This window comes from Acomys minous (assembly GCF_964271855.1).
Source record: "Acomys minous genome assembly, chromosome: 7".
Taxonomy (NCBI): domain Eukaryota; kingdom Metazoa; phylum Chordata; class Mammalia; order Rodentia; family Muridae; genus Acomys; species Acomys minous.
The window spans coordinates 74,726,161-74,753,519 of NC_140488.1; the positions used below are offsets into that span (position 1 = coordinate 74,726,161).

General features: G+C 50.0%; 1 protein-coding gene across 6 annotated transcripts; it reads right to left on the reverse strand.

The window, feature by feature from the left end:
• Positions 1 to 1,164: 1,164 nt before the first annotated feature.
• Positions 1,165 to 25,814, reverse strand: MED12 (mediator complex subunit 12). Of its 6 annotated transcripts, XM_084790995.1 has the most exons (46): positions 25,495 to 25,814; positions 24,876 to 24,980; positions 24,483 to 24,674; positions 24,212 to 24,371; positions 23,583 to 23,764; positions 23,320 to 23,430; positions 22,953 to 23,207; positions 22,165 to 22,311; positions 21,242 to 21,341; positions 20,997 to 21,133; positions 20,639 to 20,770; positions 19,753 to 19,879; positions 18,834 to 19,063; positions 18,194 to 18,274; positions 17,907 to 18,077; positions 17,558 to 17,702; positions 17,341 to 17,391; positions 16,931 to 17,049; positions 16,587 to 16,730; positions 15,983 to 16,146; positions 15,621 to 15,752; positions 15,039 to 15,266; positions 14,715 to 14,859; positions 14,418 to 14,538; positions 13,909 to 14,010; positions 13,694 to 13,807; positions 13,255 to 13,430; positions 12,908 to 13,087; positions 11,807 to 11,878; positions 11,236 to 11,369; positions 10,903 to 11,064; positions 9,521 to 9,632; positions 9,278 to 9,367; positions 8,761 to 8,870; positions 8,387 to 8,522; positions 7,681 to 7,842; positions 6,054 to 6,431; positions 5,704 to 5,854; positions 5,363 to 5,568; positions 5,115 to 5,192; positions 4,978 to 5,032; positions 4,815 to 4,902; positions 2,572 to 2,839; positions 1,819 to 1,968; positions 1,544 to 1,625; positions 1,165 to 1,357 (listed from the first exon to the last, which is right to left on the reverse strand). In XM_084790995.1, the coding sequence occupies exons 1-46, from the start codon at positions 25,591 to 25,593 to the stop codon at positions 1,314 to 1,316; spliced, it is 6,528 nt and encodes a 2,175-aa protein (XP_084647121.1). In that variant the 5' UTR covers positions 25,594 to 25,814; the 3' UTR covers positions 1,165 to 1,313. The 6 variants fall into 6 exon arrangements, with proteins under 6 accessions (XP_084647121.1, XP_084647119.1, XP_084647118.1 ...); XM_084790993.1 differs by having other exon boundaries at positions 4,815 to 5,032; positions 5,115 to 5,189; positions 5,372 to 5,568; XM_084790992.1 differs by having other exon boundaries at positions 4,815 to 5,032; positions 5,372 to 5,568.
• Positions 25,815 to 27,359: the final 1,545 nt, after the last annotated feature.

Below are 27,359 nucleotides of genomic sequence, written 5' to 3' on the forward strand. Positions count from 1 at the left end.
TTATCCCAGCCAAACTTCTACCCCTAGGGCTCCTGCCAGGATAGTGCAGAGTCCAGGAAAAATGCCTCAGTTGTTTTGGCTTTACCACACCTGGGAGCCCCACTCCTTTTTTATGACTTGGCCAAATCCCATGTGTAGGTGAGCTGTGTGGGTGTGCTCAGAGGGACTTTTAAAAAATAACTTGGGGTACTGATTGAGAGGCACTCCTGCTTTTACTAGCATATTGACACTTCCCAGTGGTAGGGTTGGAGGTATAGCTTGGAGGGTACCCTCCAGTTGTCACCCAACCTCCAGGCTAACGTAGACCTCTTCCAGACCCAGCTGGGCACAACAGAAATCACTGTTATAAAGCAGTTGGGGTCTCCATCAGAGCCTCGGATTGAGGGCCCAAGACAGATAGACTACAAGGAAGGTGAGAATGGCCCAGCCCGTGTCCCAAAAGGGACTCTGAAGGAAGTTTTGAGTTGAGGGTGAGCAAACGGTCGCTGTGATAAACTGCCAAGGTGGGTTGTGTGAAAACATGAAGTTCCAGCCGCAGACCAGAGAGAAATTGCTTCTTCCTGGCCTCTCTTCCTGCTAGAGCCACTGCAGACTTCTGTCACCCAATCTTTGACATATGCCCATAGAGAACAACTTTTCAGAGATGTCACCTTCCAGGGAGTGTTCTAGCTAGCTTGGTGTGTGATAGGGACCACATGAGATGACAAAATTATAGTTATTGCCTGGCATCTCTGCCCCCCTGTTCTTAGCTTGTTTGAGGCCCAGTATCTGGGATATTGCAGAAGGATGATGGGGTCCCACTGATTTCTCTCCAGCCTAATGAACCCCTTCTTCTAGTGGTATGTCCCCAGTGGAAGCAAGCTGGACTGTTTGGGTTGAGGAAGTGAGCTGCCTTTAAAGGACTGAGGAGCTCATTGCAGGTTGCTTTTGAGCAGGGCAGAAAGGGTAGCAGTGCAGCTCGAATTCAGAAATGGAGAGGGTGAGGGCGGGAGATAGTGTGGAAGGCGCGAAGGCTTTGCGTTCTTCCTCCTTTTCCTGGCACTCTCCCAGGAGACCTTCCACGTGCAGATTCACGCACTTCTTTTGCAAAGAAGCTCTGTGTATTGGACGCCGCAGCTCTGGGGTCTCTATATAAATAATATACAAAACCCAACAGTTTGATGCTTCACATTAACAAAAATACTAAAAATTCATTAAAAATGGAGCCTGAGGGAAGGACCCCAACCACTACTGGAGCTTGCCCAGGAAGGGGACTGGGAATTAAGCAGAAAGGCTGGGCCACGTCCAGTGTACAAGCGGTTCCTCCAGGTGACTCAGTAGCGTCCAAATATGTTGGTACTGGGCTGTGGCTGGGTATCTGTGAAAAACGAGAGGCTGTCAGGGGTGGAAGACCAATCAGGGCTCATATCCATGAGGAAAGCTAGTGGGCTGGGAAGGGACAGGGCTCTCCACAGTCTGGGCCTGAAGCCAGCACCTTAGTGACCTCTGCCTACCCCATCCCCTCTTCTTCCCCAGGCTCCTCTTGAGGAGGAGGCAGGCTTACTGGAGAGCTGTTGCTGAAGTTGCCGCACCAAAGCTGCTGTCTGTTGCTGCTGCTGGGTCTGTTGAAGCCCCTGGCGCTGGAACTGGGTGGAAATGGAAAGGAGAAGATAGAACTCCAACCTTCCACCCCCTTCTGTACCCAGACCTCTTAACCTATCGGTGCTGTACCTAACCTCCCAACACTACCCCACTAACACACTGGTCTTAGTGTCGGTTGGCTATGTACCCATCCTGGGGGAGCTATCCCTGAGCTTGTGGCTGTAGGTCAGCAGCTACCTGGGGCTGAGACTGGGGTTGGGGTTGGGGAGGAGCTGCCTGCTGCTGTTGCTGGTGTGGTTGCTGCTGCTGCTGTTGCTGCTGCTGCTGCTGTTGCTGCTGCTGCTGTTGCTGCTGCTGCTGTTGCTGCTGCTGCTGCTGCTGCTGTTGCTATAAGCATATAAGAAATAATTTTAAGAAGAGGTAGGGACCTGTGACTTTATGTTGAAAAGATGGGAGCAGGAAGAGGAAAGGGAGTTGGGGCGAAGAAACAATGAGGGGTCGGCCTGCATGCCACCATGCTTCAAGGCATGATGACAAGGGACTGAACCTCTGAACTGTAAGCCAGCCCCAGTGAAATGCTTTCCTTGAAGAAAAATGAAACAATGAGGGAACTCTAGGTCCACATGTGAGAGAAACCAAGCAGTGTATCTGGTAGACAGTGTCCAATTTTCCCCTCATTATGATCCTCAGGAAATGAAAAGGAGCGGAGTGGAAGCCACTTAATCACCATTATAGACCCCAGAGTGGTGGTGTAAGCCTGTAATTCCAGTATTCAGGAAGCTACTGCAGGAGGACTGCCATGAGTTTAAGACTGGCCTGAGTTACAGTATAGTAAAGAAACTGGAGAAAATAAAAAGTACTGACACATAGCAGCCATTTTGCTGGGTGCTTGGCACATCACCTCCCATTTCATGTTGGGGACAGTGTGGGAAGAATGTGGCCTTTCCTTCTTGGGCTTGCAAGTCTTAAGACACACTCCTAGGGCCTTACCCGTAGGATCTGCTGCTGCTGCTGCTGCTGCCGGATGTGGTACTGCTGCTGTTGCTGTTGTTGTTGCTGCTGCTGCTGCTGCTGCTGCTGCTGTTGCTGTTGCTGCTGCTGCTGCTGCTGTTGTTGCTGCTGCTGCTGTTGCTGCTGTGGCTGTTGTTGCTGCTCAGGCAGGATGGAAGTTGAACGGACGCCTGCCTGGACACCCTGGGCACTCAACGGAGTCATGGTGCCCATCATGGGTGTCTGCTGCAGTGTCTGGTGTGAAAACCTCCAAAGACAAGAGGTCCAGAGGTCAAAGCACAGGGCAGGGAAAGGGGGTGGTACAAACCCTGGGTCCCTGACCTGAAAGAAACTAACAAGTCATTGTATTCATTCTTCTTGGCTCTAACTAGAGGAGCCCTTCTGGAGTCTGACAGATTTCTAGGTCAGAGGATAAAACACAAAGACAATACTCCATTTTACTGTCTCATAACCTTAACGCTTAGGAATTTTTCGATTCTGTTTTTAGCTGTTTTTCTCTTATGAAAAAAACAGTCTGCACACGATAAGCATTCTATAAACACCTATCAAGGGTTTTTGTGGTTGCTGCTGCTCCCCAGAAATACCCCCAGCTGTTCTGCTACTCCATATGCCCTTTCTACCCAAATCTGCACACCCGCTGACAATCTGCAGCTGGGCTCCCTCGTCTCCTCACACCTTCCCCTCCACTCCTCCACTCCCCCCACAGTAATCTCTCAACACACCAAGCCCCTCCTAGCACTGTCCCCAGCAAGCAGTCCTTTCTAGGGCTGCATCCCAATGCTTTAGCTCAGTATTCAATATCATATGTCAGCTTGCCCCCTCTAAGCTAGGCCCCAGCTCCTTCCCTAGTACAAGTTCCACACTACACTTAAGATCTGTTCCTTTCTGTCTCCAGACACTCAATCCAGTCCCATGTTTTTGCTCATGCTTGATCCTTTACCTGGAACGCCCTTTCCTTTCCCCTTCTCTACAAATCCTAATCATAGCTATCTTTCAAAGGCCAGCTTGAATTCATGACTCTCCAATGACTCTGATCTATACCTTTTCTCAAGTCCCATTTTATTTCTTGGCATCCAACTGAACGCCTGATCATGTCTTTGTTCATACTATTGTCTAAACATTCTTCTACATGCTATCTTCTTGTGTGTGTGTGTGTGTGTGTGTATGTGTGTGTGTGTGTGTGTGTGAGAGAGAGAGAGAGAGAGAGAGAGAGAGAGAGAGACAGAGACAGAGACAGAGAGGGAGGGAGGGAGAGAGAGTTCTACTTCTCAACTAGGGTAAAAGAAGTTTTGGTGGTGAAGAATCATGTGTTTTTCCCCACTATCTTTCTTTGTTCTAGTCCTAGCAAATGGTGGCTACACAGCAGGCAATGAACGAGCTCACTCTAGAGTAGCTAGAGGATTGGAAGTCCTAAGTTGCAGAGCCTCATGACAGTTACTCAGGTCTTAACTAATATTTGAGCTTGTCGTGGTAACACACGCCTTTAATCCCAGCACTTGGGAGGCCAGCCTGGTCTACAAAGAGAGTCCAGGACAGCTAAGGCTACAGAGAAACCCTGTCTCGAAAAACCAACCAAACAACCAAACAACCAAACAAACAAACAAAATTTTAAAAATCCAAACTAAGATTTGACTAAAATTAACCATGAAATTCATTTGTTAGTCCATCCTAAGAGTTCAACTGATTTTCCTTCCCTTGAGACAGGCTCTCATGTACCTCAGGCTGGCCTCAAACTCATTATATAGCCAAGGATGATCTTGAAGTTCCGATCCTACCTCCACATCTTGGATGCTGGTATACACAAGACACCAGGTTTTATGTAGGGCTGGGGATCAAACTCAGGACTTGATGCATGCTAGGTAAGCATGCGCTCAACTAAGCCACACCCTCAGCCTAGACTTAACTGTTCAATACTGGATTTAAGACTCCTTATTGTGCACTCTGTTTATAAACCCAAGACTCTTTCTTATCAAAATTGGCTACATTTGCTTTTTCTTTCTGGTCCTCAAGGAAGTGCCAGTGTTGTAAATGTGACACTGCTGGGTTCTCTAGGATTTCTTCCAACTGAGGTCACTTGTGGTCATGGTTATGTGACCAGATTAGTGATCCCGACGTCTCCCAAAATGCAGGCCTATTTTATCACCTTCAACTACGGGATTTCCCAAAGCAGATGCTTGCTTATACATCAGTGTCCCTTGCCAGTTCGCCACTACTTTGGGTACCTTTGAGTAGAAGTCAGTCCATGCCCATAGGTTGGGGCCTGCTGATGCACATAGCCACTGGGCCGCTGTTGCAGGTGGCGGGTAGGATCTACAAGAGTAGGATTGGTAGAAGGGTGGGTGCTCTGATAAGGCTGGCTGGAGTAGCTGGGGGGCACCATGGTACCTGCAGGGCCTGTGTGTTGCTGCAATCCCACATGAGAAACATAAGAAGTATAGCCCTGGAGGGAAGAGGAGAGAAAGAATTGAGGGTATACAGCAGCTTGCTTCACTCTCTGTGATGTTCACAGTCCCAGCACTTACCTGGGAAGTCTGCAAACCATAGGAAGAACTAGGAGTCATCTGATGGACAGATGACTGTCCCAGCATCCCCTGACTCTGCTAAAGGGGGGAAAAAAAAAGAGAGAACTTAAATTCAGGAAATGCTTCCTGCCACGTCTCTTTTATACCTCCTTCCCTGCATGTTTTTGTGAAGGCCCCCAAGTATCTCCTCAGCCCTGTGACCCACCAAAACCCCTCTCCCTGACAGTCCTCCCTACTGCCCCTCTCACTATCTTTGCCTGGAGCTGTTGTCGAAGGCGCTGTCCCTGGGGCACTGTGGGTTGCTGCTGCCGGTACACAGAGGTCTTATAAGATGAGGGTTCTAGGCCCATAACAGTAGTCATTGTTGTAGGCAGCACGCTAGGGTAAGTTGGTCGAGTTGGCAGCTTCTGCACTGGTAGTCGCACAGGGCGGTATGGGTCCACACGAGGACCACCTGGAAAGGAGAGAAAATCGACCTCTCTGGGATCCTCATCTCTTCAGCAGCCGCCTTCTCCCCCTCACCCCATCAACATCTCCCCTAGGGAGGGAGGAATGTTCAACCGCACCATTCCTAGTGACTAGTACTTACCAGCAGGTAGTGGCTGGTTCTGGGTGTACAGGCCCATGGAGCCTGGCCTGTAGCTAAGGTGGGATATGGAACCAGGATTTGCATGGTGCAGAAGGTCTGGAGGCACTGTCACACCATAGGGGCCACTCCGACCTGGGCCCATGCTATAGTCCTGCATGGGGGCAGAGGGCAAAGGTAAGTGGGTTACGGCAGTTCTGGGTGGGGAGGTGGGGAGAAGGAGGTGAGGAGGAGCAGCACTGATACAATTCACTCTTAAGATTCTAATGGCGCCCCTTCCTCATGTACCCCATGCCACCCATTGACCTACACACAAAGGCAGGAAGAGGACTTAGGTAGGGATGGGGACTGGCCTCGGTCTTGGTGGCTGGCTGACTGCGTTTCTTGCCCTTAGTAGACTTCTTCTTGCGCTCCTCGGTGCTGGGAGGAGCAGTCCCTGGTTTGTCAGTCTTGGGGGGCTCAGGAGCCTTTTTCTCAGGCTCTAGCAAGGCAGGGGCTGGTGGCTCCTCATCTTCTGGGGGCAGAGGTAGTGGCTCCAGGTAATAGGCTCTGGGCCGAGGCCTCAGGTGGGTGTGGTAGAGCAAGAGCCGCTGCTGCTCTTCTCCTCGTGCCACTCGGCGGTCCACTCGGACTGTGCCAAACCAGGCCCAGGAGAGCGGTGCTGTTGATGGCTTCAAGCCCTCAAAGAGGTCCCAGGGAGAGATCTTTTGTTTGGTGGAAACTTGCAGACCCTGGCCAAACAAAACAAAACAAAAAGCAAAAAACAAACAAACAAACAAACAAAAAACAGTGAGCTGTTGAGATTTGGAGACCAGGAGACAGGACTTGAGAACTTCTAGAAAGGGTAAAATATCCGTTGACAAGTTCTCAAACAAGGGCAAAGTTTTAAGTGGATCAGGGACGTGATGAGAAGAGGAAAGACAGAGAACGGATGTATGCAGGAGAGAACATTCTTGCTGGGACAGAGTTGAACTGCAGGGAAAAGATGTGGAGGGGAAAGGTGAGGCCAGGAGAGAAATAGGCACTGAAGAAGCAGACAGGGACAGGGACAGGAAGGAGAGAGACTGACAGAAGATGAGATAGATAGAAAGAAGCCAGAGACAGAGAGGGAGGGGAGAAAAGAAGGGAACAAAGGGAAGGGGAGGAGAAGGAAAGGAAAGGGAAGGGAGAGGAGAGGAGAGGAGAAAAGAGATAAGTAAAAACTAAAGATGGCAAAGAAAGGCTGTCCCAGAGAAACAGGAAGAGAAAGGCAGGGAGAGAGACAGGGAGGGGCAGCAGGAGAGAAACAGACTCATGAAGAAAGGAGTCAAGAGAATTGTATATACTAATGGGTTGCACTTTGCACTTTAACCTCTGCATTCCCTTTTCTCCTTTTTCTATGCAGAGTAATATGGATAACCAAGAAGATACTGCAGCTAAGGGCAGGCCAGATGGCCCTTGTAGCTAAGAGCCCTTGTTTCTCTCACACAGGAGCCAGGTTTCCTTCCCAGAATCCGCATCAGGGATTCACAACCACTTGTAACTCCAGCTCCAGGGGATCCAACTTCTGGCCTCTGTGGGCACCTACATGCATAAGTGACAGACATACACCCATAGACACAATTTTTTAAAAATCCAAATACTGAAACAGACATGAAAAATTAAAAAAAAAAAAAAAGCAAAGTTGGGCAAGTAGAGCCATGGAGAAAAGAGACAGGGCATCAACAGAAGACAAGAAAATGGTGGGACAGAGGGGAGGTAGGGCATGGAGAAAAGTGGGAGACGGTAGCAAGGGACGGGTAGAAGTAATGCTGAGACTGCAAAAGAATGGGGGATGAAGCGTAAGGAAAGCTAGGTGATTTGCTCAGAACCCACAAATGATTTGTAGGTTTTCTTGGGGGGAAGAGCCTAATAGGCTCCTGAATTTGCTGTATGAGCTGGAGTTGTGAGGTCAGAGATGAACATGGGGTGCTGGGGCAGGGGGAAGACAACAGGACATGCCTCCTTCTTGAAGATGGAGTCGAAGCCAGCAATCTTGTTGCCCTTGGTGTCGATAAGGGAGCCTTGTGGCTCACAGGTTATGACATCTCGGTTCTGCTTGGGCAGTGGCAACAGTTGGTGAACCTTTTCCAGACTGTCTGATTGGCGCTCCCCCAAGTCCTTCTGCAGACACAGGAAGATGGGTCACGAGTTCAAAGATACAGAAAAAGAGGGACAGGAACTCTCAAGGGGTAGCACAAAACACAGTAAGTATAACACTCAGAGCTGCCTATGGCAGTGTATATGCTAGTCTCAGCATTCGGGAGACTGGGGCAAGAGTGTTTGAAGTTTGAGGGCCAGCCTTGGATATATAAAAACCCCTCACCCCATCTCAAGAAACAAAAATAACCTCAGCACTCATCAGGCTGGGGCAGGAGGATGGCTATGGGTTCAAGGGCACTATGGCTGATATAGTGAGTTGCAGGACAACCTGGACTACCCAATGAGATCCTGTCTCAAAGAAACAAAGTAAATTACAAAAAAAAAAAAAAAGAGGCGATGGTATTCAGTAAAGCCTCCTTGCACAGATAAAAAATAAACAGGAAAGGGGCTCAGACTAAAACAAGTCAACTCACTTCCCACTCCCAGGCTGCACAGTAAACACAGAGCCAGGGTAGGAGCTGAGTCTCCAGCGTCCCCAAACCTGCTTCTCGACTCCTCTGCTCACCTGAAGCTTCTTTACAAGGTTCATATATGCACGTTTGTTTTCCTCCATGCTGCCTTGGGAGATGCTGGACATGTCTGCAGCCAACGTCCCATTGATCAGCACACTCAGCATGTCCAACACAGTAGTGAAGAGCTCACTGTGGTGGGCAGGAAGCCAGGGAGAAAAGCAGAGGAGCCAGAGGTTAAGAGAAAAATGGCCCAAGAGGTCACAGGCAGGAAGGGGATATGCATGATGTCATCCCAAGGGGCCTGAGACTGGGGAGGGGGAGGGGGAGGGGGGTTACCCAGGGCCATGGAGCCAGTGGTTCCTGCAGCTACCATGGGGGTAGGGACTCCTTGAGGGTATGACCTGCATGCAGGCCTGGGGGTTCTCACTTATTAGACTGCATGTCCACAGTGCCACTGATGATGATCTCCAGGAGGAGCTGGGCCCACTCTGTAGTCTGCTGGGTACTACGCTGCACCGTGTCAAACATGCCCCCCACCTGCCAGGACCACAAACCAATCAGATGCTTCAGGATGATGGTCCGTTGTTGAGAAACACTTAGGTTAGAACCTGGTTGGGTAGGAGCTGAGACCCCCGAGGCCCTGTCCCATCATTTGTACCTACGACTTCCTATTCAATCTTAGGCAGTGGCTGAATTTAGTACGTTGGAATTAGTTCCCTTACTTATAAAGAGATGGGACTTGTATACTAAGTGAATTATATAATTCTACCCAACATTCCATAATGGGTCCTGCATCCTTTCAGAAAGTGGGATTAATATTGGAAGACCTCAAAGAACCTAGGGCCTCCATTCTCAAACCTGCCCCCCCCACACAACTGGGGCTTCTTAACTGTATCTTCAGATGCACCCCTTCTTCCTTTCCTTCACCCCACATTCCCCCTCACCAGGTTGAGCCGCAGTTTGAGTGCCTCATGCATCAGCTGCTTTGGTTTGCAATCATCTAAGTACTGGTTTTCTCGCCAATTAATCACAATCTAGGATAGAAACAAGTTTAACAGGAATCTTTTCCCTTCTTTCTGATCCAATTCACCAAATGTTTATCAGGAAACAATGAAGGGTCCAAGCATGTAGGGGCCGCTTAGGTGCACCCCATCCTGATGTCACCTCCGCGGCCCAGATACCCATACCTGGTGCACCTGGCTGTGGAGGGAGGCAAGGAGTCCCTCACGTTGCTCATCCTGTCCTTTCAGACATGTCAGCACCAGTGATAAGAAAGGCTGCTGGCTCAACAGGGACATGCTAGAGCAGCGAGGAAGGGAAGGGCAGAGAGAAAAGTTCAAGCACCTTCCAACTTCCTTGTCCTGGATTCTACTCTGTTTTTGTTTTTGTTTGAGACAGGGTTTCTTTCTCTGTGTAGCCCCGGCTGTCCTGGACTCTCTTTGTAGACCAGGCTGGCCTCAAACTCAGAGATCCGCCTGCCTCTGCCTCCTGAGTGCTGGGATTAAAGCTGCTCTACCACTGCCTGGCTCCAGATTCTACTCTGTTTGTTTGTCTTATGTTTTTTGTGTGGTTTTTTCCGAGACAGGGTTTCTGTCCGTAGCCTTGGCTGTTTTAGACTTGCTTTGTAGACCAGGCTGGCCTCGAACTCACAGCGATCTGCTTGCCTCTGCCTCCTAAGTGCTGGGATTAAAAGCAAGCACCACCATGACCGGCTCCAGATTCTACTCTTTTGCTGTTGTTGTTGTTGCTGCTTTTTTGGTTTGTTTTTTGTTTTTTGTTTTCTGAGACAGGGTTTCTCTGTGTAGCCTTGGCTGTCCTGGACTCGCTTTGTAGACCAGGCTGGCCTCAAACTCATAGTGATCCACCTGCCTTTGCCTCCCTGAGTGCTGGGATTTAAGGCATGCGCTGCCACCGCCCAGCCCTTTATTTATTTATTTATTTTGGGTTTTTTGAGACAGGGTCTCTCTGTGTAGCCTTGGCTGTCCTGGACTCACTTTGTAGACCAGGCGGGCCTTGAAATCACAGCAAATTGCCTACCTGTGCCTCCCAAGTGCTGGGATTAAAGGCGTGTGCGCCACCACACCTGGCTCATAGTCTACTCTTAACAAGTTTTTTATATTTCAGTTCTGATTTCTATGTGTTTTGTTTTACACACAGAAGGCCAGAAGACAACTTGTGGGAATTGGCTCTCTCTCTCTCTCTCTCTCTCTCTCTCTCTCTCTTTCTTTTTTTTTTTACCATGTGGAACCTAGGGATCAAACTCAAGGGTGGCAGCAAGCACTTTTACACATGGAGTCATCTTGTGGAACTCTAGATTCTACTCCTAAGATGTGACCTCCTGCTTAGCCATGCCACTCAGATCTTGACTTACCACTTACTTTATTTGCTTCTTCCCTTCCTCCCTCTCTCCCCCCCTCCCCCATTAAGGGGTGTGCACCACCACACCACACCCAAACGCCACTTTCTCATGAGGCCTATTGTCTACCTGAGCCCTGGAGTTTGTTCTTCCCTGGCCTGCCCACTCCTCTCCCTTTGACTCTCCAGTCCTTACCCACCAGAGCCCCTTTACCTCTTCTGCTTTTGCCGATCTCGTTCTTTTCGGGAAGAGGAACCCAAGTGCTGACCCTTCTCCAATTCCTCCCCAGCAGCTTTTAATACATGGCCCTGGACTGAAGTGGGCAGTTTGGCAATGAGAGGAGCCACGAGCCATACACCAGAACGCTCTAGAGAGCTAGAAGTCAGAGGACATAGGGTTTCAGGGGAGCTGGGCAAGCAAGATTGAACAAGTGATCATTTCTTTTCCCTGGGCATGTCCGGGATCACCATTCTGAGACCATCATTCATGCTCTTAGTAGAAAATCTCAGGAGGGGACAGACAAGCCCTATAGTGTTGCTACCCAACCTGAGCACAGGTTTGGTCTTGCTGCCGCTGGGCATGCTGCTTGCTGTACTTCCAGAAGACGAGCCTGTCTCTGCCGACTGTTGGAAAACCTCGATCGTGGCCTTGGCAATGTTCTCCAAGAGTGAGTTCATCTCCTGGGGAGGATGAAAGGTAGACAAGTCCTAACACACAGCTAGCAGGAAGGGGGAAAACAAGGCAGGAGAAACGGGAGATGAGGCTGAAGGAGAGCATCAGCATCGTGGAGGCCGACAGTGGGGACATCTCTGTCGGAAGCTGTGCCCTCTTGTACCTCCGTATTTCTACAGTTCCCTGCTATCTCCTCCTCTGCAAGCCTCCCTACATCTGCAGCCACAGAAACGAGCTCCATTACCACCACAGCCACACTTCTCAGCTGCTAGAGGCTCCAACACTCTCAGCCCATTTCCTTTATCAAGAGCCCCAGGTGCCTGCCATTTTCACATTCCCTCTTATCTCTTTCAGGCAGGGGCTTGAGGGCAGGACCACAGTTCTTCTATGGTGGCAGATGGCCATGACTCAGGGAAAGGGGGCGGGGCTTGGGAACATTACTTACAGTGTTGGGGGTCTGCTTGATCATCAGCTGTAGCTCCAAGGAGGACTGGCGCATGGTCCACTGGTCTAAGTTCTGGTGGTAAAAACCACATCCCCAAACTAGCCATCACTGTGTCAACCTTAGCTACCTACTATTGGATGGCTAATTCTTATCCCGCCACAACAGATTTCTAGAAGTTGGAAAGGGACCTCCATGCCCCTCTCATTAGAAAAGACCACATTTCAACAATCCGAAATGACTGAGAACTGGTGTGTTTTACTATGGTTGAAAGAATGATTTCCTATGCCTCTAGATCCCTGTCCAGAGCCTCACACAGTTCTGCTCAATGGCTAACCTTTAAATCCCTAAAGTTAAGGATGAGACCTGACTCTGTCGTTTGATATCAGCTGCTCAAAGTCCCCCAAGAGCCTTTCCAGGCCACTCTCTCAAAGTCCTGCAGAGACTGGAAAGCTCCTGTCACGTAGTCCCCCTGCGGCACTATCTCCTCCAGGCTAAAAAGACCTCACTCCTTTACTTCCTCCTCCATGACCTTATTTTTCCATCGCAGCCCGTCAAAATGTCTGAGGCAAGCAAAATGACGAAGTAAAAGGGCACAGGCACACCTGAGCCCACACACTGGCCCTAAACTCACTAGTTCCTTGTGTGACTTTGGGCGAGTTAATTAACCTCTCAAGCCTCAGTTTCCTCACCTGTCAAACAAGGCGTTTCATATTCACTTCACAAGGTAACAAAGAGCAGATGGAAAAAGAAAACTGAACGCACGGTGCTGTGCCTTTGTGTGTGTGACTGTAGCAGCTATAACCATTCAATTACCGAGTCACAACCAAAGGGCCATATATGCAAAGCAGAATCCGGAACTCTCATGGGCAATTCTTCCCACAGATGAGCTATCCTCACCCCAGAGACTTGTGCACTCACCTCGTAGCCTAACTCCTGAGTCTAGACCACAGCACTAGATCTGACCCTAAGGCCACGCTGCAGGTATTTGTCTCTCTCCCATTATCCTCCATGCATGGTCACCTTTCTAAGAACTGAACAGGTCTCACTGTTTCCGGGTAGGGTCCCTGCCACTTCCCCCAGCATCCCAGCACCTTGGCCTACCTTCAGAATACGCTTAATGCGCTGCCGCTGGGGGTTCTCTCCATCTTCGCTGTCCAGCAGTCGATGTGGGTAGCAGATGAGCTGCATGAGGCGCTGGGCCTGGGCGCTACTCAACACGGGGTCTTGTAGATCATTGCTATCCTCACACAGCGACTTAAGGCAACGCTCTCCTACCCATTCCTAAGGAAGCTGATAATTAGAAGACAGCAAGCAACCCCAGGGGAAGTTGTGCCGGGGGCAGGTAAAGAACCCAACGTATGGCAGGAGGGAGAGTGTGGTCACGGGCTAGAAACAGGACTATATTACATAGCAGCACTTAGGTGGTGTGGGGGGAAGGTGAGACTGACCTGTTGGCAGATGCTTCGCAGCACGTACTTGGCATAGACATCCAGACTTGCTGTCTCCACAGAGATGTTGCGGCCACCCTGCCTCCGACCGCCACTACCACCTCCTCCCTCCTCTTCTGGAAGTTCTTCTGTCGCTCCCGTCACAGTGAAGCCAGAACCTTTGAGCTCCGCATCCCCTGCGTTCATGGGTGGGAGATAGGGAGGGCAGAGTGAGATCATAACAGTGTGTGGAGACCTGCCCTGGCCCACAGAGGCAGAAAGTCTCCCAAACGCGGCCCCATGAGACGGAAATATACAGAAATATACTTCTCTCCCTCCCCTCTTCTCCAAAGGTCAGAGAGACCACCTTTGGGAGGGAGAAAGACTGTCCCTGTAGCTTAGCTGGCACTCCACCCCATACACCCTTCCGGCATGTCTCTCTTCCTACCCCCTTGCATACCGAGGACAAACACAGCCTTGAGAACAGCAAACACAGCTCCATCCACGATGCGGTTCTGGGAGGCAGCCAGCAGGTGGCGGTCACAGGAGGACCGGATTCCAACGGTAGGTTTGTCTACAAGGGAGCCCGAAGTGAGGGGGAGCAAGAGCGAAAGGCTGCTAGAGCCACAGTTTTCGGTAACTTGTAACTGCCCGGCTCCAATCAAAGTCACTTACTTCCGTCGGACTGGCAAGGATTGAGTTGTGGTGTCTTGAACAGGTGGAGGAGGATGCGGCAAGTAAGCCTGGCCCCTGGCTCAGAATCCTGCTCACTGCAAGCTACAAGGAAAACACAGCAGATCTGAAAAGAATGAAACCCAACTCTACGCGTGTATATATTGGGAGGAGGAATAAGGTGGAAAACAAGTGAGGTGGAAGGAGAAGAAACAATATAATCCTGAAGGAGAAGTGGAGCACAGAAATGGTTCACAGCTGAAGGGCCAAAATCCTCAAAGGTCCAGGGGAAGAATTGGGTTCAGCCCCAGACAGATAGTGTGGTGGTGGTGGTGGTGGTGGTGGTGGTGGTGGTGGTGGTGGTGGTGGGAGGGGGGCGGGGCCTGGCATCAGGGCTGCAAATTCCAAATAGGCCCTTCAAGCCTTCCAGCCTGGCCTGGGCCTGGTAACGGAGTTTGTATTAGCGGGTGGTGGGGTCCTGGCATTCTAGGGGTTATGGATTGGTACTTTACCAGCATTGAGAAGTGAAGGGATGGCAGCACAGCGAATCAGGTCTTCTAAGAGCAAACACTGTCGGGCAATGAGAATGGCAACAAAAGTAGCCAGCGAATCATGAAAAGACAAGTCACTGACCTGCAAAAAAAAAAAAAAGTAGACAGACACTGAGTCAGTGTACAGGGAGGAGACCCAGCCAGGGCGCCATGCCTCCACTCTACTCAACTCTGACCCTCTATGGTCTTGATTATAGCCTGATCTCTACCAAATAGGCAACTGTCTCATTCTCCAGCAAGACCCCACCAAAGCCTTACGTCTACATTGCACAGGAGATCGTTGAAACCACAGGTGCCATTGTTCGAGGAGCAGCACAAGGCCTTGAGTACCCCTAACCACTCCGCACTCAGTGACTTGCAATAGCCGGTCAGCTCAGCACACAGGATTGCGATGTCATTTACCCTAGGGGAAAGTACAGAAGCCCTCAGGAAACGTCTTGCCCCATAAAAGCCCAGACTCCTGACTTTTTGTGTCTGCCCCGGTGACAATGAAAGGTATAGCATCTGGCGGGTAAGCCACCCCTCCCAGTGTCAGGTGGAGGGTATGATGATGACCAGTCCTCAGCTCGGGATGACTCATACCTGTCAGGATCATGGTGGCCCACGCAGACGTGCATAAGAGCATTGCAGACGAAGCTGTAGCGATTAGCAGGGTTCTCACTGAGACTCTTGCCTAGCCCCGTGTAGGTGAAAGTGTGAGCAGAAGGGTTCTCCAGAGTGTCAATCATGAACTCCGGTGCCCAGCGCATATTGGATTCTGACGGCTCCACGTTGCAGTAGATGGTGTTCTTCACTTTTGAGCAGAAGTCACTGCAGGGCGGGGAAAAGGAAACAGCAATACTGAAGGGAGCCTGGTGAGGTACAGGGCTGGGCAGGAAAGGGGAGGAAAGAAAAAAGAACGGAGTGAAGGATGGAGGACCTTGGGAGAAGAAAAAGGGAGCTGAGCCACAGCAGACATGGCACGAAGGGAATCACATGTGACTAAGAAAGAGTGGCCTGTGAAGGCAAGGAGGAAGAAGGTTCACTTCAGTCACGAACAAACAGGTGAGCGGCAGAGTCCTTAATGACCCTGCACAGACAGCAGGGTGCTGAGGTGCACGCGCGCGCGAGACTAGGAAGGACCTGGGACCAGCCCCACTCTCTGACCCCTTCTACCTCTCTTACCTGAAGAGCTCCCCAAATTTGCTCTTTAAATGGCTACAGGAGGTATACAGATCATAGAGATAAGCAAGGATACAGCGCTCTGCGGAGGAGCCATCCGAACGATTCATTCCATGTTTCACTACACCGCAGAGCCTGTCGCAGAGGTGGGGGGGGGAGGCGGGAGGGTTAACAGGTGATATACAGGGCCCAGGGCACAAAGGTCCCCGGAAACAAGTCCAAGGGTCTTGGTAACACTATTCCTTACCCCTACTCTAGTAGCAGACTCTGCCCCACTGTGTGGACCCACATGTCCCTCCTAGGCCACCTCTGACTGGTGTTCACCAGGACCCTCCGCATTTCGACTACTCAGAAAACCCGCTTACCCCTCAAACACTTGAGCCATCTGGTCCTGGTTGAGGATGAGGCAGGCATGATAGTGTCGAAGGACAGCCACGATACATAAGCAGAGGCTGGTAGTGTAGCTGCCCACCAGATCAGAGGATTTGAGAAGGAGCTCGGCCTCAACCACACTTAGCTCATTCAGCAGCTGTCAGAGAAACGGAGGTGAAACATGAGAAGAGACCCCTTTCATTGACCATAACCCCACTTTCTGCGAGGAACTTGGACCCGGCCAAGCCCGAGCTCCTTCCCGCTGGAGCCACTTCAGGAGAGAAGGATCAGGTTACCATGTACCAGGCTCCTGCCCTCTACTAGCAGCCTCTCTAGCCAGTCTCCAGGACAACGTGGTATGAACCGCACAGTGGGAGGATGGCCTGTACCCAAGGCTCTAATCTGTCTCTTGGGCCTCCCCGGGGAGCACTTAAGTCTCTATTCCAGCACTCTTAGCTCATGTTCCACTCCCTCTGTGCTAGTGTTCCAGCCATCCAAAGAGCCTGGGAACCTGGCCGGAGCCTCTGCTCCTGTCTCCGTTCCCCTAGATAGCATGGAGAGTCCTTCCTCTGCCCTCATCTCCCCCAACTTCCCCACCTGAATAGCAAAGTCGATGAGGCCACTGATGCTCAGTGAATATTCCATTAGGTCGAAGATGAACTGCACATGCTGCACCAGAGGCAAGTGGTATGACATGCCAAGAGCAAAGCTCGTGATCTGCTCCAGAACATTCCGGGAGACCTGATAAGGGCAGTTCGAGTGAGACGGGAATAGAAGGGAAGAAGACGACCCAGGGAAGCAGGAAAGGATGATGGTGAAAGGGGTTGAGACCAGCAGGCTTAGCCCGCTCAGGTGTTGGGAGGGGAGGGGAGAGATAAAGATGAAAAGGAAAATGGGACAAGAAGCCAGAATATGGGAAGGGGGCTGGCTTAGGCCCACACCTGAGCCGTGACCTGGTGTTGGTCATAGTGAGAAAGATGCTGGAACTTAGCAAAAATATCTTCAGCAGTGGGGAAGGCTTCAGGACGGCTGCGACGGCGCTTCTGCCCATCTTCCCCACCTGAGGGGACAGTTGAAAGCGTCGAGTCAGGACAAAAAAGCAAACTAGTTGACTAGGGTTTCGGGTAGGGATATGGGGAAGAGACTATGGTAGGGAGGGAGGAGAGGAAAAGGGAAGGGAGAAAAAAAGGGGAGGGGGGTCAAGGAAGGGCTGGGGTAGGGACCATTGGGACAATGAAGCACACGTTGAAAGGACCACAGACTATGTGGTCCTCAGAGGAACGTGTACAGGGAGGTGCTAGGTTCCGTGGGGGAGGGGGAGGAGGGCAGCAAGGGGCTTACTGTGAGGTACCTAAGAATGTCAGGTCTCCAGGATTCAGAGGCACAATAGGAGCAAGCTGGTCTGTAGAGGGGGGGAATGAGGGGGAAGTTTCAAAAGGACTAGAGCTCTCAGGAGACTCCAAGAGACAGGACATTGGGACATGACTGGGGAGTGCCCTACACTGGGCATGGAAGACTGACTAGGGCATTCTCTGGGGAGTCTTCTGTTTAAGGAGCCTCAAACCCACCAGTCTCTGCTGTCCCCTTGCGGTTCAGAACCTTCAGGATGTCCTTGGTAATCTTCTTGATGGCATGGCGGGCATCATCTCGTTGTTTCCCCACCCCAAACAGTACGACCAAGCGCTGGTTGCACTCATGGCTGCATGACTCCTCCTGCATCCCAGCAGCACCATCAGAGTCCATCGTAAGTCTCCTGCCCTCCTCTTAAGAGCATGCTTCGTACCTTTCCACACGCCCATGTCCAAGCCCCTTCGCAAACACACCCACCCCCTTGGGAATGGGTCTAGCCCCTCGGCAAATTCCTTAGGTGGACATCTGGGCTCAAAATCGGCCATCACAAAGGTTGGAGAACAGTACCTGTGGGATTGGAAAGTGTGTGGCATACTGCACGTGTCGTGGCTGGTCATAAAGAACCCCAAGTGTCCCCTCAATCTTCTCTTTGGGCGGGGGCTTCACTTCCTTTTCGACATCCGGTTTCTCAGGGGATGGGCTTCCCTTCCCCTCACAAGGCATAGTAGGGGAGAACAGCTAAGAAGGTGAAAAGGGCAAAGCATTGAGGAGAAGCAGGAGGCATGAAGACATTCCAAAAAGAGGTATAAGGGGGAGAACCAAGGCACTGGACCCTTCCGTGCTCAGGATCTTACTGAGAAATCAGGCTTTTCCATGTCCTCAAAGAGCACACTGGAGCTAGGGTCGATGTCCATAGATTCAGAGAGCCCTGGATCCTGAAGGCATACAACAAAACAAGAGCATTCCTTAGTCCCAGGAGGTGGTTCCTCACTGTCCAGGAACGTTCACGGAGAACCAGACCAAAGAGGCACGAGGAAAGCCCAAGTTCTGGATTCAGATTTTGACCAGTTACTTAACCAGTAAGTGAGGAAAACCTCCATTTCCATCAGCTTTTGTTTGTTTGTTTGGTTGGTTTCGGTTTTTCGAGACAGGGTTTCTCTGTGTATCCTTGGCTGTCCTGGACTCACTTCTGTAGACCAGGCTGACCTCGAACTCACAGAGATCCGACTGCCTCTGCCTCCCGAGTGCTAGGATTAAAGGCGTGTGCAACCACGCCCAGCTCATTTCCATCAGCTTTAAAATGGAAGGCAAGAGTACCTCATTGACCTTTAGTGAAGACCACGTGAAAGACTTACATGAGAGTACTTTCTAAGGCACGGAAGTGCTGAGAAAATACTATTATTCTTGGGTAAAAGAGACTTTCAGAGGCTTCTAGAAGCTGTGAAACTGGGAGTGTCAGAAGTAATAATTAAAAGCAAGGAAAAGGCCACACACCTCTAGCTTGCTACTGCTGCTGCCTTCAGCCTCCTTGCGCTCCGGATCATCCGATGGATCATCAAAGGGAGAGGGAGGCCTAGGACCAGGGGTCCCAAATGCAAGGTCCCCCCGAGAGATGAGAGTGCAGGTGTACATGTTGTGGGAGAAAACATCATGTCGGATCAGTTCACAGAACAGCAGTACTAAGTTAAAGAATTCCACTCGCTCACTCTCACTGCGGGGGTCAGCTAGACGGAGGGAAGGAGGAAAGATGAGTTAGCAGAACACGAAATGGGACAAAAAGAGAGAGGAGCATGTCAGTAATGGTGCTCTTAGAATACTGCAGAGAGACATCCCTGAGGCAATAACAGGAACAGCAATAACAACAACAAGTCAGAAACTGCCTAGAGATATAAAGTATGGTTAGTGGAGCTGGAAAAATGGCTCAGCAGTTAAGAGCATACTCTGGCTTTTCTTCCAGAGGTCCTGAGGTTTGATTCCCAGCACCCACATGGCAGCTCACGATTGTCTATAAACTCCAGTTCCAGGGGATCTGAAGCCTTCCACTGGCCTCTGCGGGAACCAGACATACACACGGTGCATGCAGGAAAAATACCCAGACACAATTTTAAAAGAAATGGGCTAGCTGGCTACACCACTTAACGTTGTCCACCACCATCTCAGAATGATCACAGCATCTTTGCGGCTGTGCATATGGTAAAAATGCTCTGCTCCTGGTTTTTATTCTTTGCATTTCTCTAGTCCATTAAAAATGTGAGCACATCATGGAGTAGAATTTATGCCTGAAAGTAATTCTGCACAGAGCCCAAGACAGAAATATAGACCAGCAGGTCCTTCCTTCTCTCTGTTTTCTGATGATGACACCGCTTGTAACTGAATCTAGGCAGAGTAACTAGAAGGTTCTAGGTGTTCATACTTAGCATGGGAGCCTGTGTATCCAGAAACTGCAGGAGGACATCCTGAAAAATGGGTGCACTAGGAGCAGAGAGGGAACCAGAGGCAACGGAGCCTTTCTCGTCGGCTGCTTCTGATTCTCCACAACGCTGCAAGATGAGAGAACAGACTGAGAAGTGATTTTCCCCTGTTTCTTCACTCTTCAGTATATGCCCTGGAAGTATCACCCATCTTGGCTCCATCCCACACTTCTCCTTCCCTTGCCAACTCCCAACTACAGCCTTGATCTCCTCTCTAACCAGTTTATCCATCGGCTCTTTCCTAGTTCTGCCTTCTGTCCTTAACATTCGCTGTACGTAAGTTTACCACTTTTGTTCACTTGCTTATTTGGTATTGTGAGGCAAGATCTTACAATGTAGCTTTGGCTGACATGGAAGTCACTACGTTGACCAGGCTCATCACAAACTCATTGAGATCAGCCTGCTTTTGCCTCCCAAGTGAATTCAGGAATTAAAGTCATGCACCACCACGCCCAGCATTTCTTAAAGCCTTTTTTTTTTGAGGCAGGGCCTCTCTATGTAGACCTAGCTGTTCTAGGCTGGCCCCAGACTCACAGAGATCTGCTTTCCTCAAGCTCCTGGGTGCTAATTAAAGGTATGTCCCACCACGCCTGGCTTTTTGACTGTCTTCCTACCTAGTCCTGGTTGCCTTTGTAACCACGAGCCTCCTGTATCTGCCTCGCAAGTGTTGGAATTACAGGTATGTGCCAAGATAAGAGCTCTCTATCTGCTGATTGCCATCCCACAGGTGCAGCCCCACTCGCCATACTACCTCAAGCACTCCAAGATGCCCAAACCCAGCTAGATTCTTTCCACTGGGCAACCTATTCCCTTTTGTTTGCCTCTAACCTCAGCCTCAATTTCAGCTTGTCGCTTCTCCAGGAGCTTGGCTACTACCATAGCACGATGTCGCCCAGAGCGCTTGCAGCTAACAGCCCATTCGCATAATAATGACACCACAGCATCATCATCAGAGGAAATCTGGAACCAAAGGATTTAACAAGGATAAGTCGGGGAAGGCTGGGGACAAAAGAACCAACTTCCTCTTTCTTCAAGACAAGGCCCCAGCTAAGCACATCCTGGGCCCAGGAACCAGGAAGAGGGCTCTTCAGGAATCTCCTGGCTTCAATGGCGTACTATACCTTTGCCTTATACAGACTGCTTCTCCCGCAATCCTTTTGCTCTTTCTGTTTCTCTTCTTACTCACCTCATGACCATCCTTACTAGGCCCCAATCCAAAGATTCGATTACAAAGGGAGTCAAGGGAGTTACTAAAGTCAGAGCGCTCAAAACTATGGCTGTCCAGCACTTCTAAAGTATGGAGCACCCGTCCAATGGTGAAACCTGAAGGCAAACAGTAAAGGGGACTGAGCCAGAGGCTTAATGGATTCACAGTCTCAGCTATCTGTGAGCCCATCACTGATCCTTTATCTTCTGTCCTCTGATACCCACCTGCAGTAGCTTCCTGGCACTTATCAAAAGACCAGCGAACCTCAACTGCTTGTCCTCGCTCCTTGATCTGTTGTTCAATCTCTCGCAGCTTTGCGCGAACCTATAATTAAAGAAAAAAAACCTTCAGCCAGGCGAGTGGCCTGTAATCTCAGCAATCTGAGCAACCAGGAAGGCAGAGATGGGTGGATATCTGTGAGTTCAAGGCCAGCCTGGTTTACAAAGTGAGTCCAGGACAGCCAAGACTACACAGAGAAACCCTGTCTCAAAAAACAAAACAAAACAAAACAACAAAAAACAGGCTGGGCGTGGTGACTCACACCTTTAATCCTAGCACTGGGAGGCAGAGACAGGCGGATTGCTGTGAGTCCCAGACCAGTCTAGTCTACAAAATGGAGTCCAGGACAGCCAAGGCTACCCAGAGAAACCCTGCCTCAAAAAACAAAACAAAACAACAAAAAACAGGCCGGGCGTGGTGACTCATACCTTTAATCCCAGCACTCAGGAGACAGAGGCAGGCGGATTGCTGTGAGTCCCAGGCCAGTCTAGTCTACAAAATGGAGTCCAGGACAGCCAAGGCTACCCAGAGAAACCCTGTCTCAAGAAACAAAACAAAACAACAACAACAAAAAAAAAAAAAAGAGAAAACCCCCCAGAAAACCAAAAAACAAAACTTCAAGGAAACAAACACCCAGATACATGAAAAACTAAAGAGTAGCTAAAAACTGGCATGGTAGTACATGCCTGCGATCCAGCACTTGCGAGGCAGAGGTAGAAGGATCACCATTAAGTTTGAGGCCTGCCTGGTCTACATAGCAACTTTCAGGCCAGCAAAGGCTACTTGGCAAGATTCTGTCTCAAAAAAATAAAACAGAAACCTAAAATACATGCCAGCTTTGAAATTCCAGGGTGGCATTTAAACTCACCTGCTGAGTGAAGGCACTGTTCCCCTCCGGCATGGGCAAGTTGGAAGGCGCAATAGGTAGGTGGTCAAGTGGTGAGCCAGTCTTTATTCGGCTATCAGTCAATGAGTAGTGCCAAACTAGGGCACTAGGGCAACATAGGAGGATGGTCTGGCAAATAAATAGATAAATCAAACCCAGGTATCATATCCCTACTGAAGGCCCACCTCCCTTGTGTTTTCCATTGGAATTAGGGTTACTATGGCTGAGTCCTTGGGACAAGTATCATTCCTGATACCTCTCCTCCTTACCATATATATTTTTTTTAAAGACAGGATTTCTCTGTGTAGCCCTGGCTGTCCTGGCCTCACTTTGTAGACCAGGCTGGCCTCGAACTCACAGAGATCTGCCAGTCTCTGCCTCCCGAGTGCTGGGATTAAAGGCGTGCGCCACCATGCCTGGCCCATCCTTTAGTTTTTAATAGTATTTTGAGACAAGGTTTCATTTGGCTATGTAGCTTACGCTGACTTTGAACTCACAATCCTCCTGCCTCTGCTTTCCAAGTTCTGGGACTACAGGCATACATGATCATAACCAGATTCTCAAGCACTTTCCTACAAAGCTTTGGGCCTACTACTTAGTCCTGGAAGAGACTGTCCAAACCCTCTAAAAGGAAATATCCTCTCACAGAGAAACACAAATCCTTGAACAGTTCCTCAGGACCTGCTCCCACCTCTCAGCTGGACTCATCTCCATTCTCCAGGATGAACAGTCAGTTCTTTTTTTACCTTCTTGGGCCCTTTAGTACCTACCTGAAGGATACAGCTGAGGCCAAAAACCAGGGGCCGGTGCTGAGGACACATAAGCAGGTCGCTAAAGGGAGTTGAGGGCGTACTGCTAGTTGGGGGTTGAGGTGCAGGGGTAGTGGGCAGAGAGCTTGTTGACTGAGCTGATATAACATGAGATGAGTGGCTGCTCATGCCATCCAGCTGTAGAGCCAATCGCCGGGTACAGAAGTAGGCAAGGCGGCGGGACAGATAGGCAGACTGAACAAATTCCCCAGAGTACTGTGAAGACATGACCAACAGAACCCCTAGTTTCCTCCAGCAGACACTGCTCTGATGTCTCAGTCTTACTCAAATCCCTCTAAACAACTCCCTCCCTATGCCTAGGTCTTACTCGAAGCAGTAGTGGAAGCAGTAATTTAAGCAATTCATCCTCTCCGGGGCGTATTTTCTCAAAACACTCAAGCACCCAAGTCAGGAACTCATGTCGGTCCAGCATTCCATCCTATGGATAGCAGGGAACTATTAGAGGTAAGGCAGATAAAGTAAATGGAAGGATGAAGAGCCACAAGGCAGGCGAGGGAAAACTCCGTTCTGTTGGGACGGCCCAGGAGAAGGTGCAAGGCAGTGCCACGGACAACATGCCCTCGCTCCTACCTGAAACATGAACATGGCGAGCTTCTCATTGTAGTCCCACTGCCTGATTGCCACCTCTACATCGTGAGGCAAGGGTCCTATAGTGGAGCCACAGCCTCCACTTCCTGCAGGCCCTGGCCGATAGTATTCAGCCATCTTCTGTAGCTGTTCCCATAAGTACTTGGTGATGATTTGTGTCCATTCTAAAGAAAATATGGAAAGGGAGCTATTTGATAGTATTTTTAGGCTTAGGAGATTCGGTATCCCCTACTTCCACCCACAATCACCACAAGCTCTGTGCTCTATCCATCCTCTTAGCCTGTAGACAAATGCCACCTCCTTAAAGCAAGTGATCATTATGTCCACCGAAGTCTCCAAGAACCTTCTGTCTAGTCTTTTGGCATTTACCATGTTCTATATTTAATTATGCTACATATGTCTTAGAATCTTCACGAAGATCCAAAGAGCAGAGATTATTTGCTGGTCATCTTGACAACCTGGTACCTGAATACAGCAAATAATCAAATGATACCATGCTTCCCAACTGAGTAAACGCATGCCGAAGCAAAGACTACAGACTAGGAAGAATGAGTCTAAGGCTCTCCTGAAGCCGGCCGGCAGCAGTACACCAGCTGTACCGAGTTACTTACCAGTGAAGGGGTCAGCGGTATTTTTCTTCTTAACCTTAGTCTCAGACATTGCTGCGTAGTAGGCGCAGGTCATCTTAATGAGCCAGGCAGCCCGCATCACAGGCACTGTGTATTTGGCTAAATACCCAAACACTTCTTCTTTCTTACTGAAAATGGGGACCTGGATAGACATCACAAACACAAAGGAGACCATGTGGCTTAATCTCAGAACACAGGCAGGTACCTGACACATTCCCCACCTCGATCTAAGGAACAGGAAACAGTTTCTCACCTTTTTGGCTAGGTGTGTGAGCGGTTTGGTGCCAGCCAGGTCGGTGAACCAGGTGTTAATAGCACTCTGTGATCTGGCAGTCACCAGCCAGAAGTTGTCCTTCTGGTTCATTAGGGACTTCCTTCGACCAGTGTCAGACAGAGTGTTACAGCGTAACTTCTCTGCGATAATGCTGCTGAAGTTGGAACTGATCTAAAGGAAGAAAAGTGTACCTCAGGTGACACGAAGGGACAGACAGGTGGTCCTGCTTTTCCTGTGAAAATGTCAATGTGGTAGCCCTGGGTTCTGAACTCTGCCATCTAGGTTATCCCTTTCCGTTTTTCCCAACCCAGAGCCTTTGCTCCTTCTCAGATTCTTCCAGCTTTTTCCTTCAGCCTGGCAGGGTTGTCTCACCTTGGCAGGATTGAAGTTGACGTTCTTGGCACTGCCATGTTCATCCCCAGAGACAGCAGGCTGGTTATTGAAACCTTGTTTTACATTCAAAGCCGTCAGTTCATCCTGAGGCAAAAAACACATTATTTTAGCTCACTCCCATTCACCTTATAGCAGAGGTTATAGGTGAGGGCAGAGAAGGTAACAAGGGAAAAAGGGAGGACGAGGGTTCTGAGAAAAAGAGGTTATTATTTAAAGCCCAGCCGTTACGTTCATTTGGACCGCACCCTCACCCTCACAGTCAGTGAGATTCCCACATCTCCCAGAGCGACCTCAACATCGCTCTTCCCTTGCAGGCACCTCACCAAGCTGGCCCTAACAACTTTCTGAGGTTTGTGTGAGAGCGCCCGCACGAGTGTGGAGGGGGGCACCTCTGGCAAGGCTCGTGAACCATTGCCGGCTCCCCAACCGGAACTGCTGGCAGACCCTACTCTCTGGCACCAGTCCACTCTACTCTTCCCCCTTTCGGGACTTTTGCTCTCACCTCATCGCCCCGCCCCCCCTTCCCTGAACTGTCAGTGTCTCTTTCTATACTAATCACCTGCCGGGACCCCGCGGGAACCGGGATTTATGAACGCACCTCCTTCTGTTTGGGATCTTGAGGGTACACATCGGGAGGCCCCAACCGCAGCCGCTTCAGGGGTCGGTGTTCGTAGCTCAAGATCCCGAAAGCCGCCATCTTGCCCAGCCCGAACCGCCTGAGGCGCCTGCAGGGCCAGGCGAGGTGGGGTGGGAAGGGGCGGAGGGCGGAGGACGGGAGGGAGCGCGGGGACAGCAAGCCGGGCGGCGTTCGAGAGGACCGAGGCCGAAAGAAGGGGGTTGGCGGAGGCGGGGCACGTTAGAAACTCTCGATTACTGCCGGAAACTGCCGAGGGACGCTGGGTACCGTCGGACAATACTGACTGCAGAGTGGGTGGGGCCTCGCCAGCGCGGGGCGGAGCCCCACAGCCTGGGAGCTTTGGGCCCTAGGAGGGAAAGTCAATTTCACCTACTGAAAATCCACCCGTTTGGCCGGTGCTGGAGGCGCAAACTTGAAATGGGGGAGGCAGCCGCGTGCTGGGGTCTGGTCTCCTTGCTCAGTTCTTGACCTAAAATAAGTGCTCAGGAATGTTTAGTTTCGTTAATAATTGCATCTTTTAGTAATCACACAGTTTCTTATTTCCTACATCTGGATAATGGGTATGCTAATACTTCCTTCAACGGACTGTTGTTAAGATTAGAAACTACTGTTGTTTTAAGAAAACATCTATGACCCAGCGGGCGGTGGCGCCTGCCTTTAATCCCAGCACTTGGGAGGGAGATACTGAGGTTGGGGGGCGGGGGTATCTCTCAGTTCAAGACCAGTCTAGACTATGGAACAAGTTCCAGGACAATCAGGGCAACACAGAGAAACCCTATCTCGGAAAAACCATTAAAAAAAAAAACCACAAAGGAAGAGGAAAAAAACACCTATGGGCTGAGATGCAAAAAGATCCTGTCCTTTGTATCTCAGAAAGCAAAACAAAGCACCTATAAAACTCAAATGCTTGCTTCTCTCCAGGTGGTCAGAACCCCTCGGCAAGAAAACATCCTAATTGCTTTTTGTGTTGTTTATTAACACTTACCTTTAGTCCCAACGTAAGAAAGCAGACTTCTGTGAGCTCCAGACGAGCCTGTTTTACATAGTGACTTCTAGGATAGACAAGTCTATGTACTGTGTCTCAACAAACAAGCAAACAAACAAAATAGCCAGGTTGATCCCAAACACCCTTTGTATTGTTTTGTTTTGTTTTGTTTTGTTTTGTTTTTTTGAGACAGGGATTCTCTGTGTAGCCCAGGCTGCCTGGACTCACTTTGTAGACCAGGCTGGTCTCCAACTCATGAAAATCCTCCTGCCTCTGGCTCTTGAGTGCTAGGATGAAAGGAGTGCACCACCACCGCCCAACTGAGGACAAACATCTTTAATCCCAGCACTCACATGCAGAAGCAGGAGAATCTTTGCGTTTGAGGCCAGCCTGGTCTACATAATGAGATCCAGGACAGCCAGGGCTACATAGAAAAACCAAAAACTAAGCTGGGCATGGTACTGCACACCCTGTAATCCCAGCCCTCAGGGAAGCAGAGGCCAGCCTGGTCTAAAAAAACAAACAAACAAAAAAATAAGCCAAAGAAGATTCAGATGAGGTGGGGTAAGTAGGACACCCAGAACAACACAGTGATACCCTGTCTCCAAAGTACCAAAGGATGTAGAGGAAGCCATTGAAGCTTAGTGTGTCTATTGTACACCTGTAATTCCCACAATTCAGTAGATTGGCAGGATAGCAAGTTCGCTTCTATCCCAAACTACATAGTGAGACACACACGCATCCATCTATTTGAGGCAGGGTCATCTCAGTGTGTAGCCACAGGTGTCTTGGAACTCTCTCCATAGCCCAAGCTGGCCTAGAATTCACAGAAAGCCCAGAG

Coding starts and splice junctions, on each gene's coding strand:
- MED12 (XM_084790990.1), bottom strand. CDS start 25,593: ATGGCGGCTTTCGGGATCTTGAGCTACGAACACCGACCCCTGAAGCGG. Junction 17,703..17,906: donor CACACTTTCCAATCCCACAG/GTACTGTTCTCC, acceptor GCTGGGATGCAG/GAGGAGTCATGCAGCCATGA. Junction 13,088..13,254: donor TGCGAAGCATCTGCCAACAG/GTCAGTCTCACC, acceptor CAGCTTCCTTAG/GAATGGGTAGGAGAGCGTTG.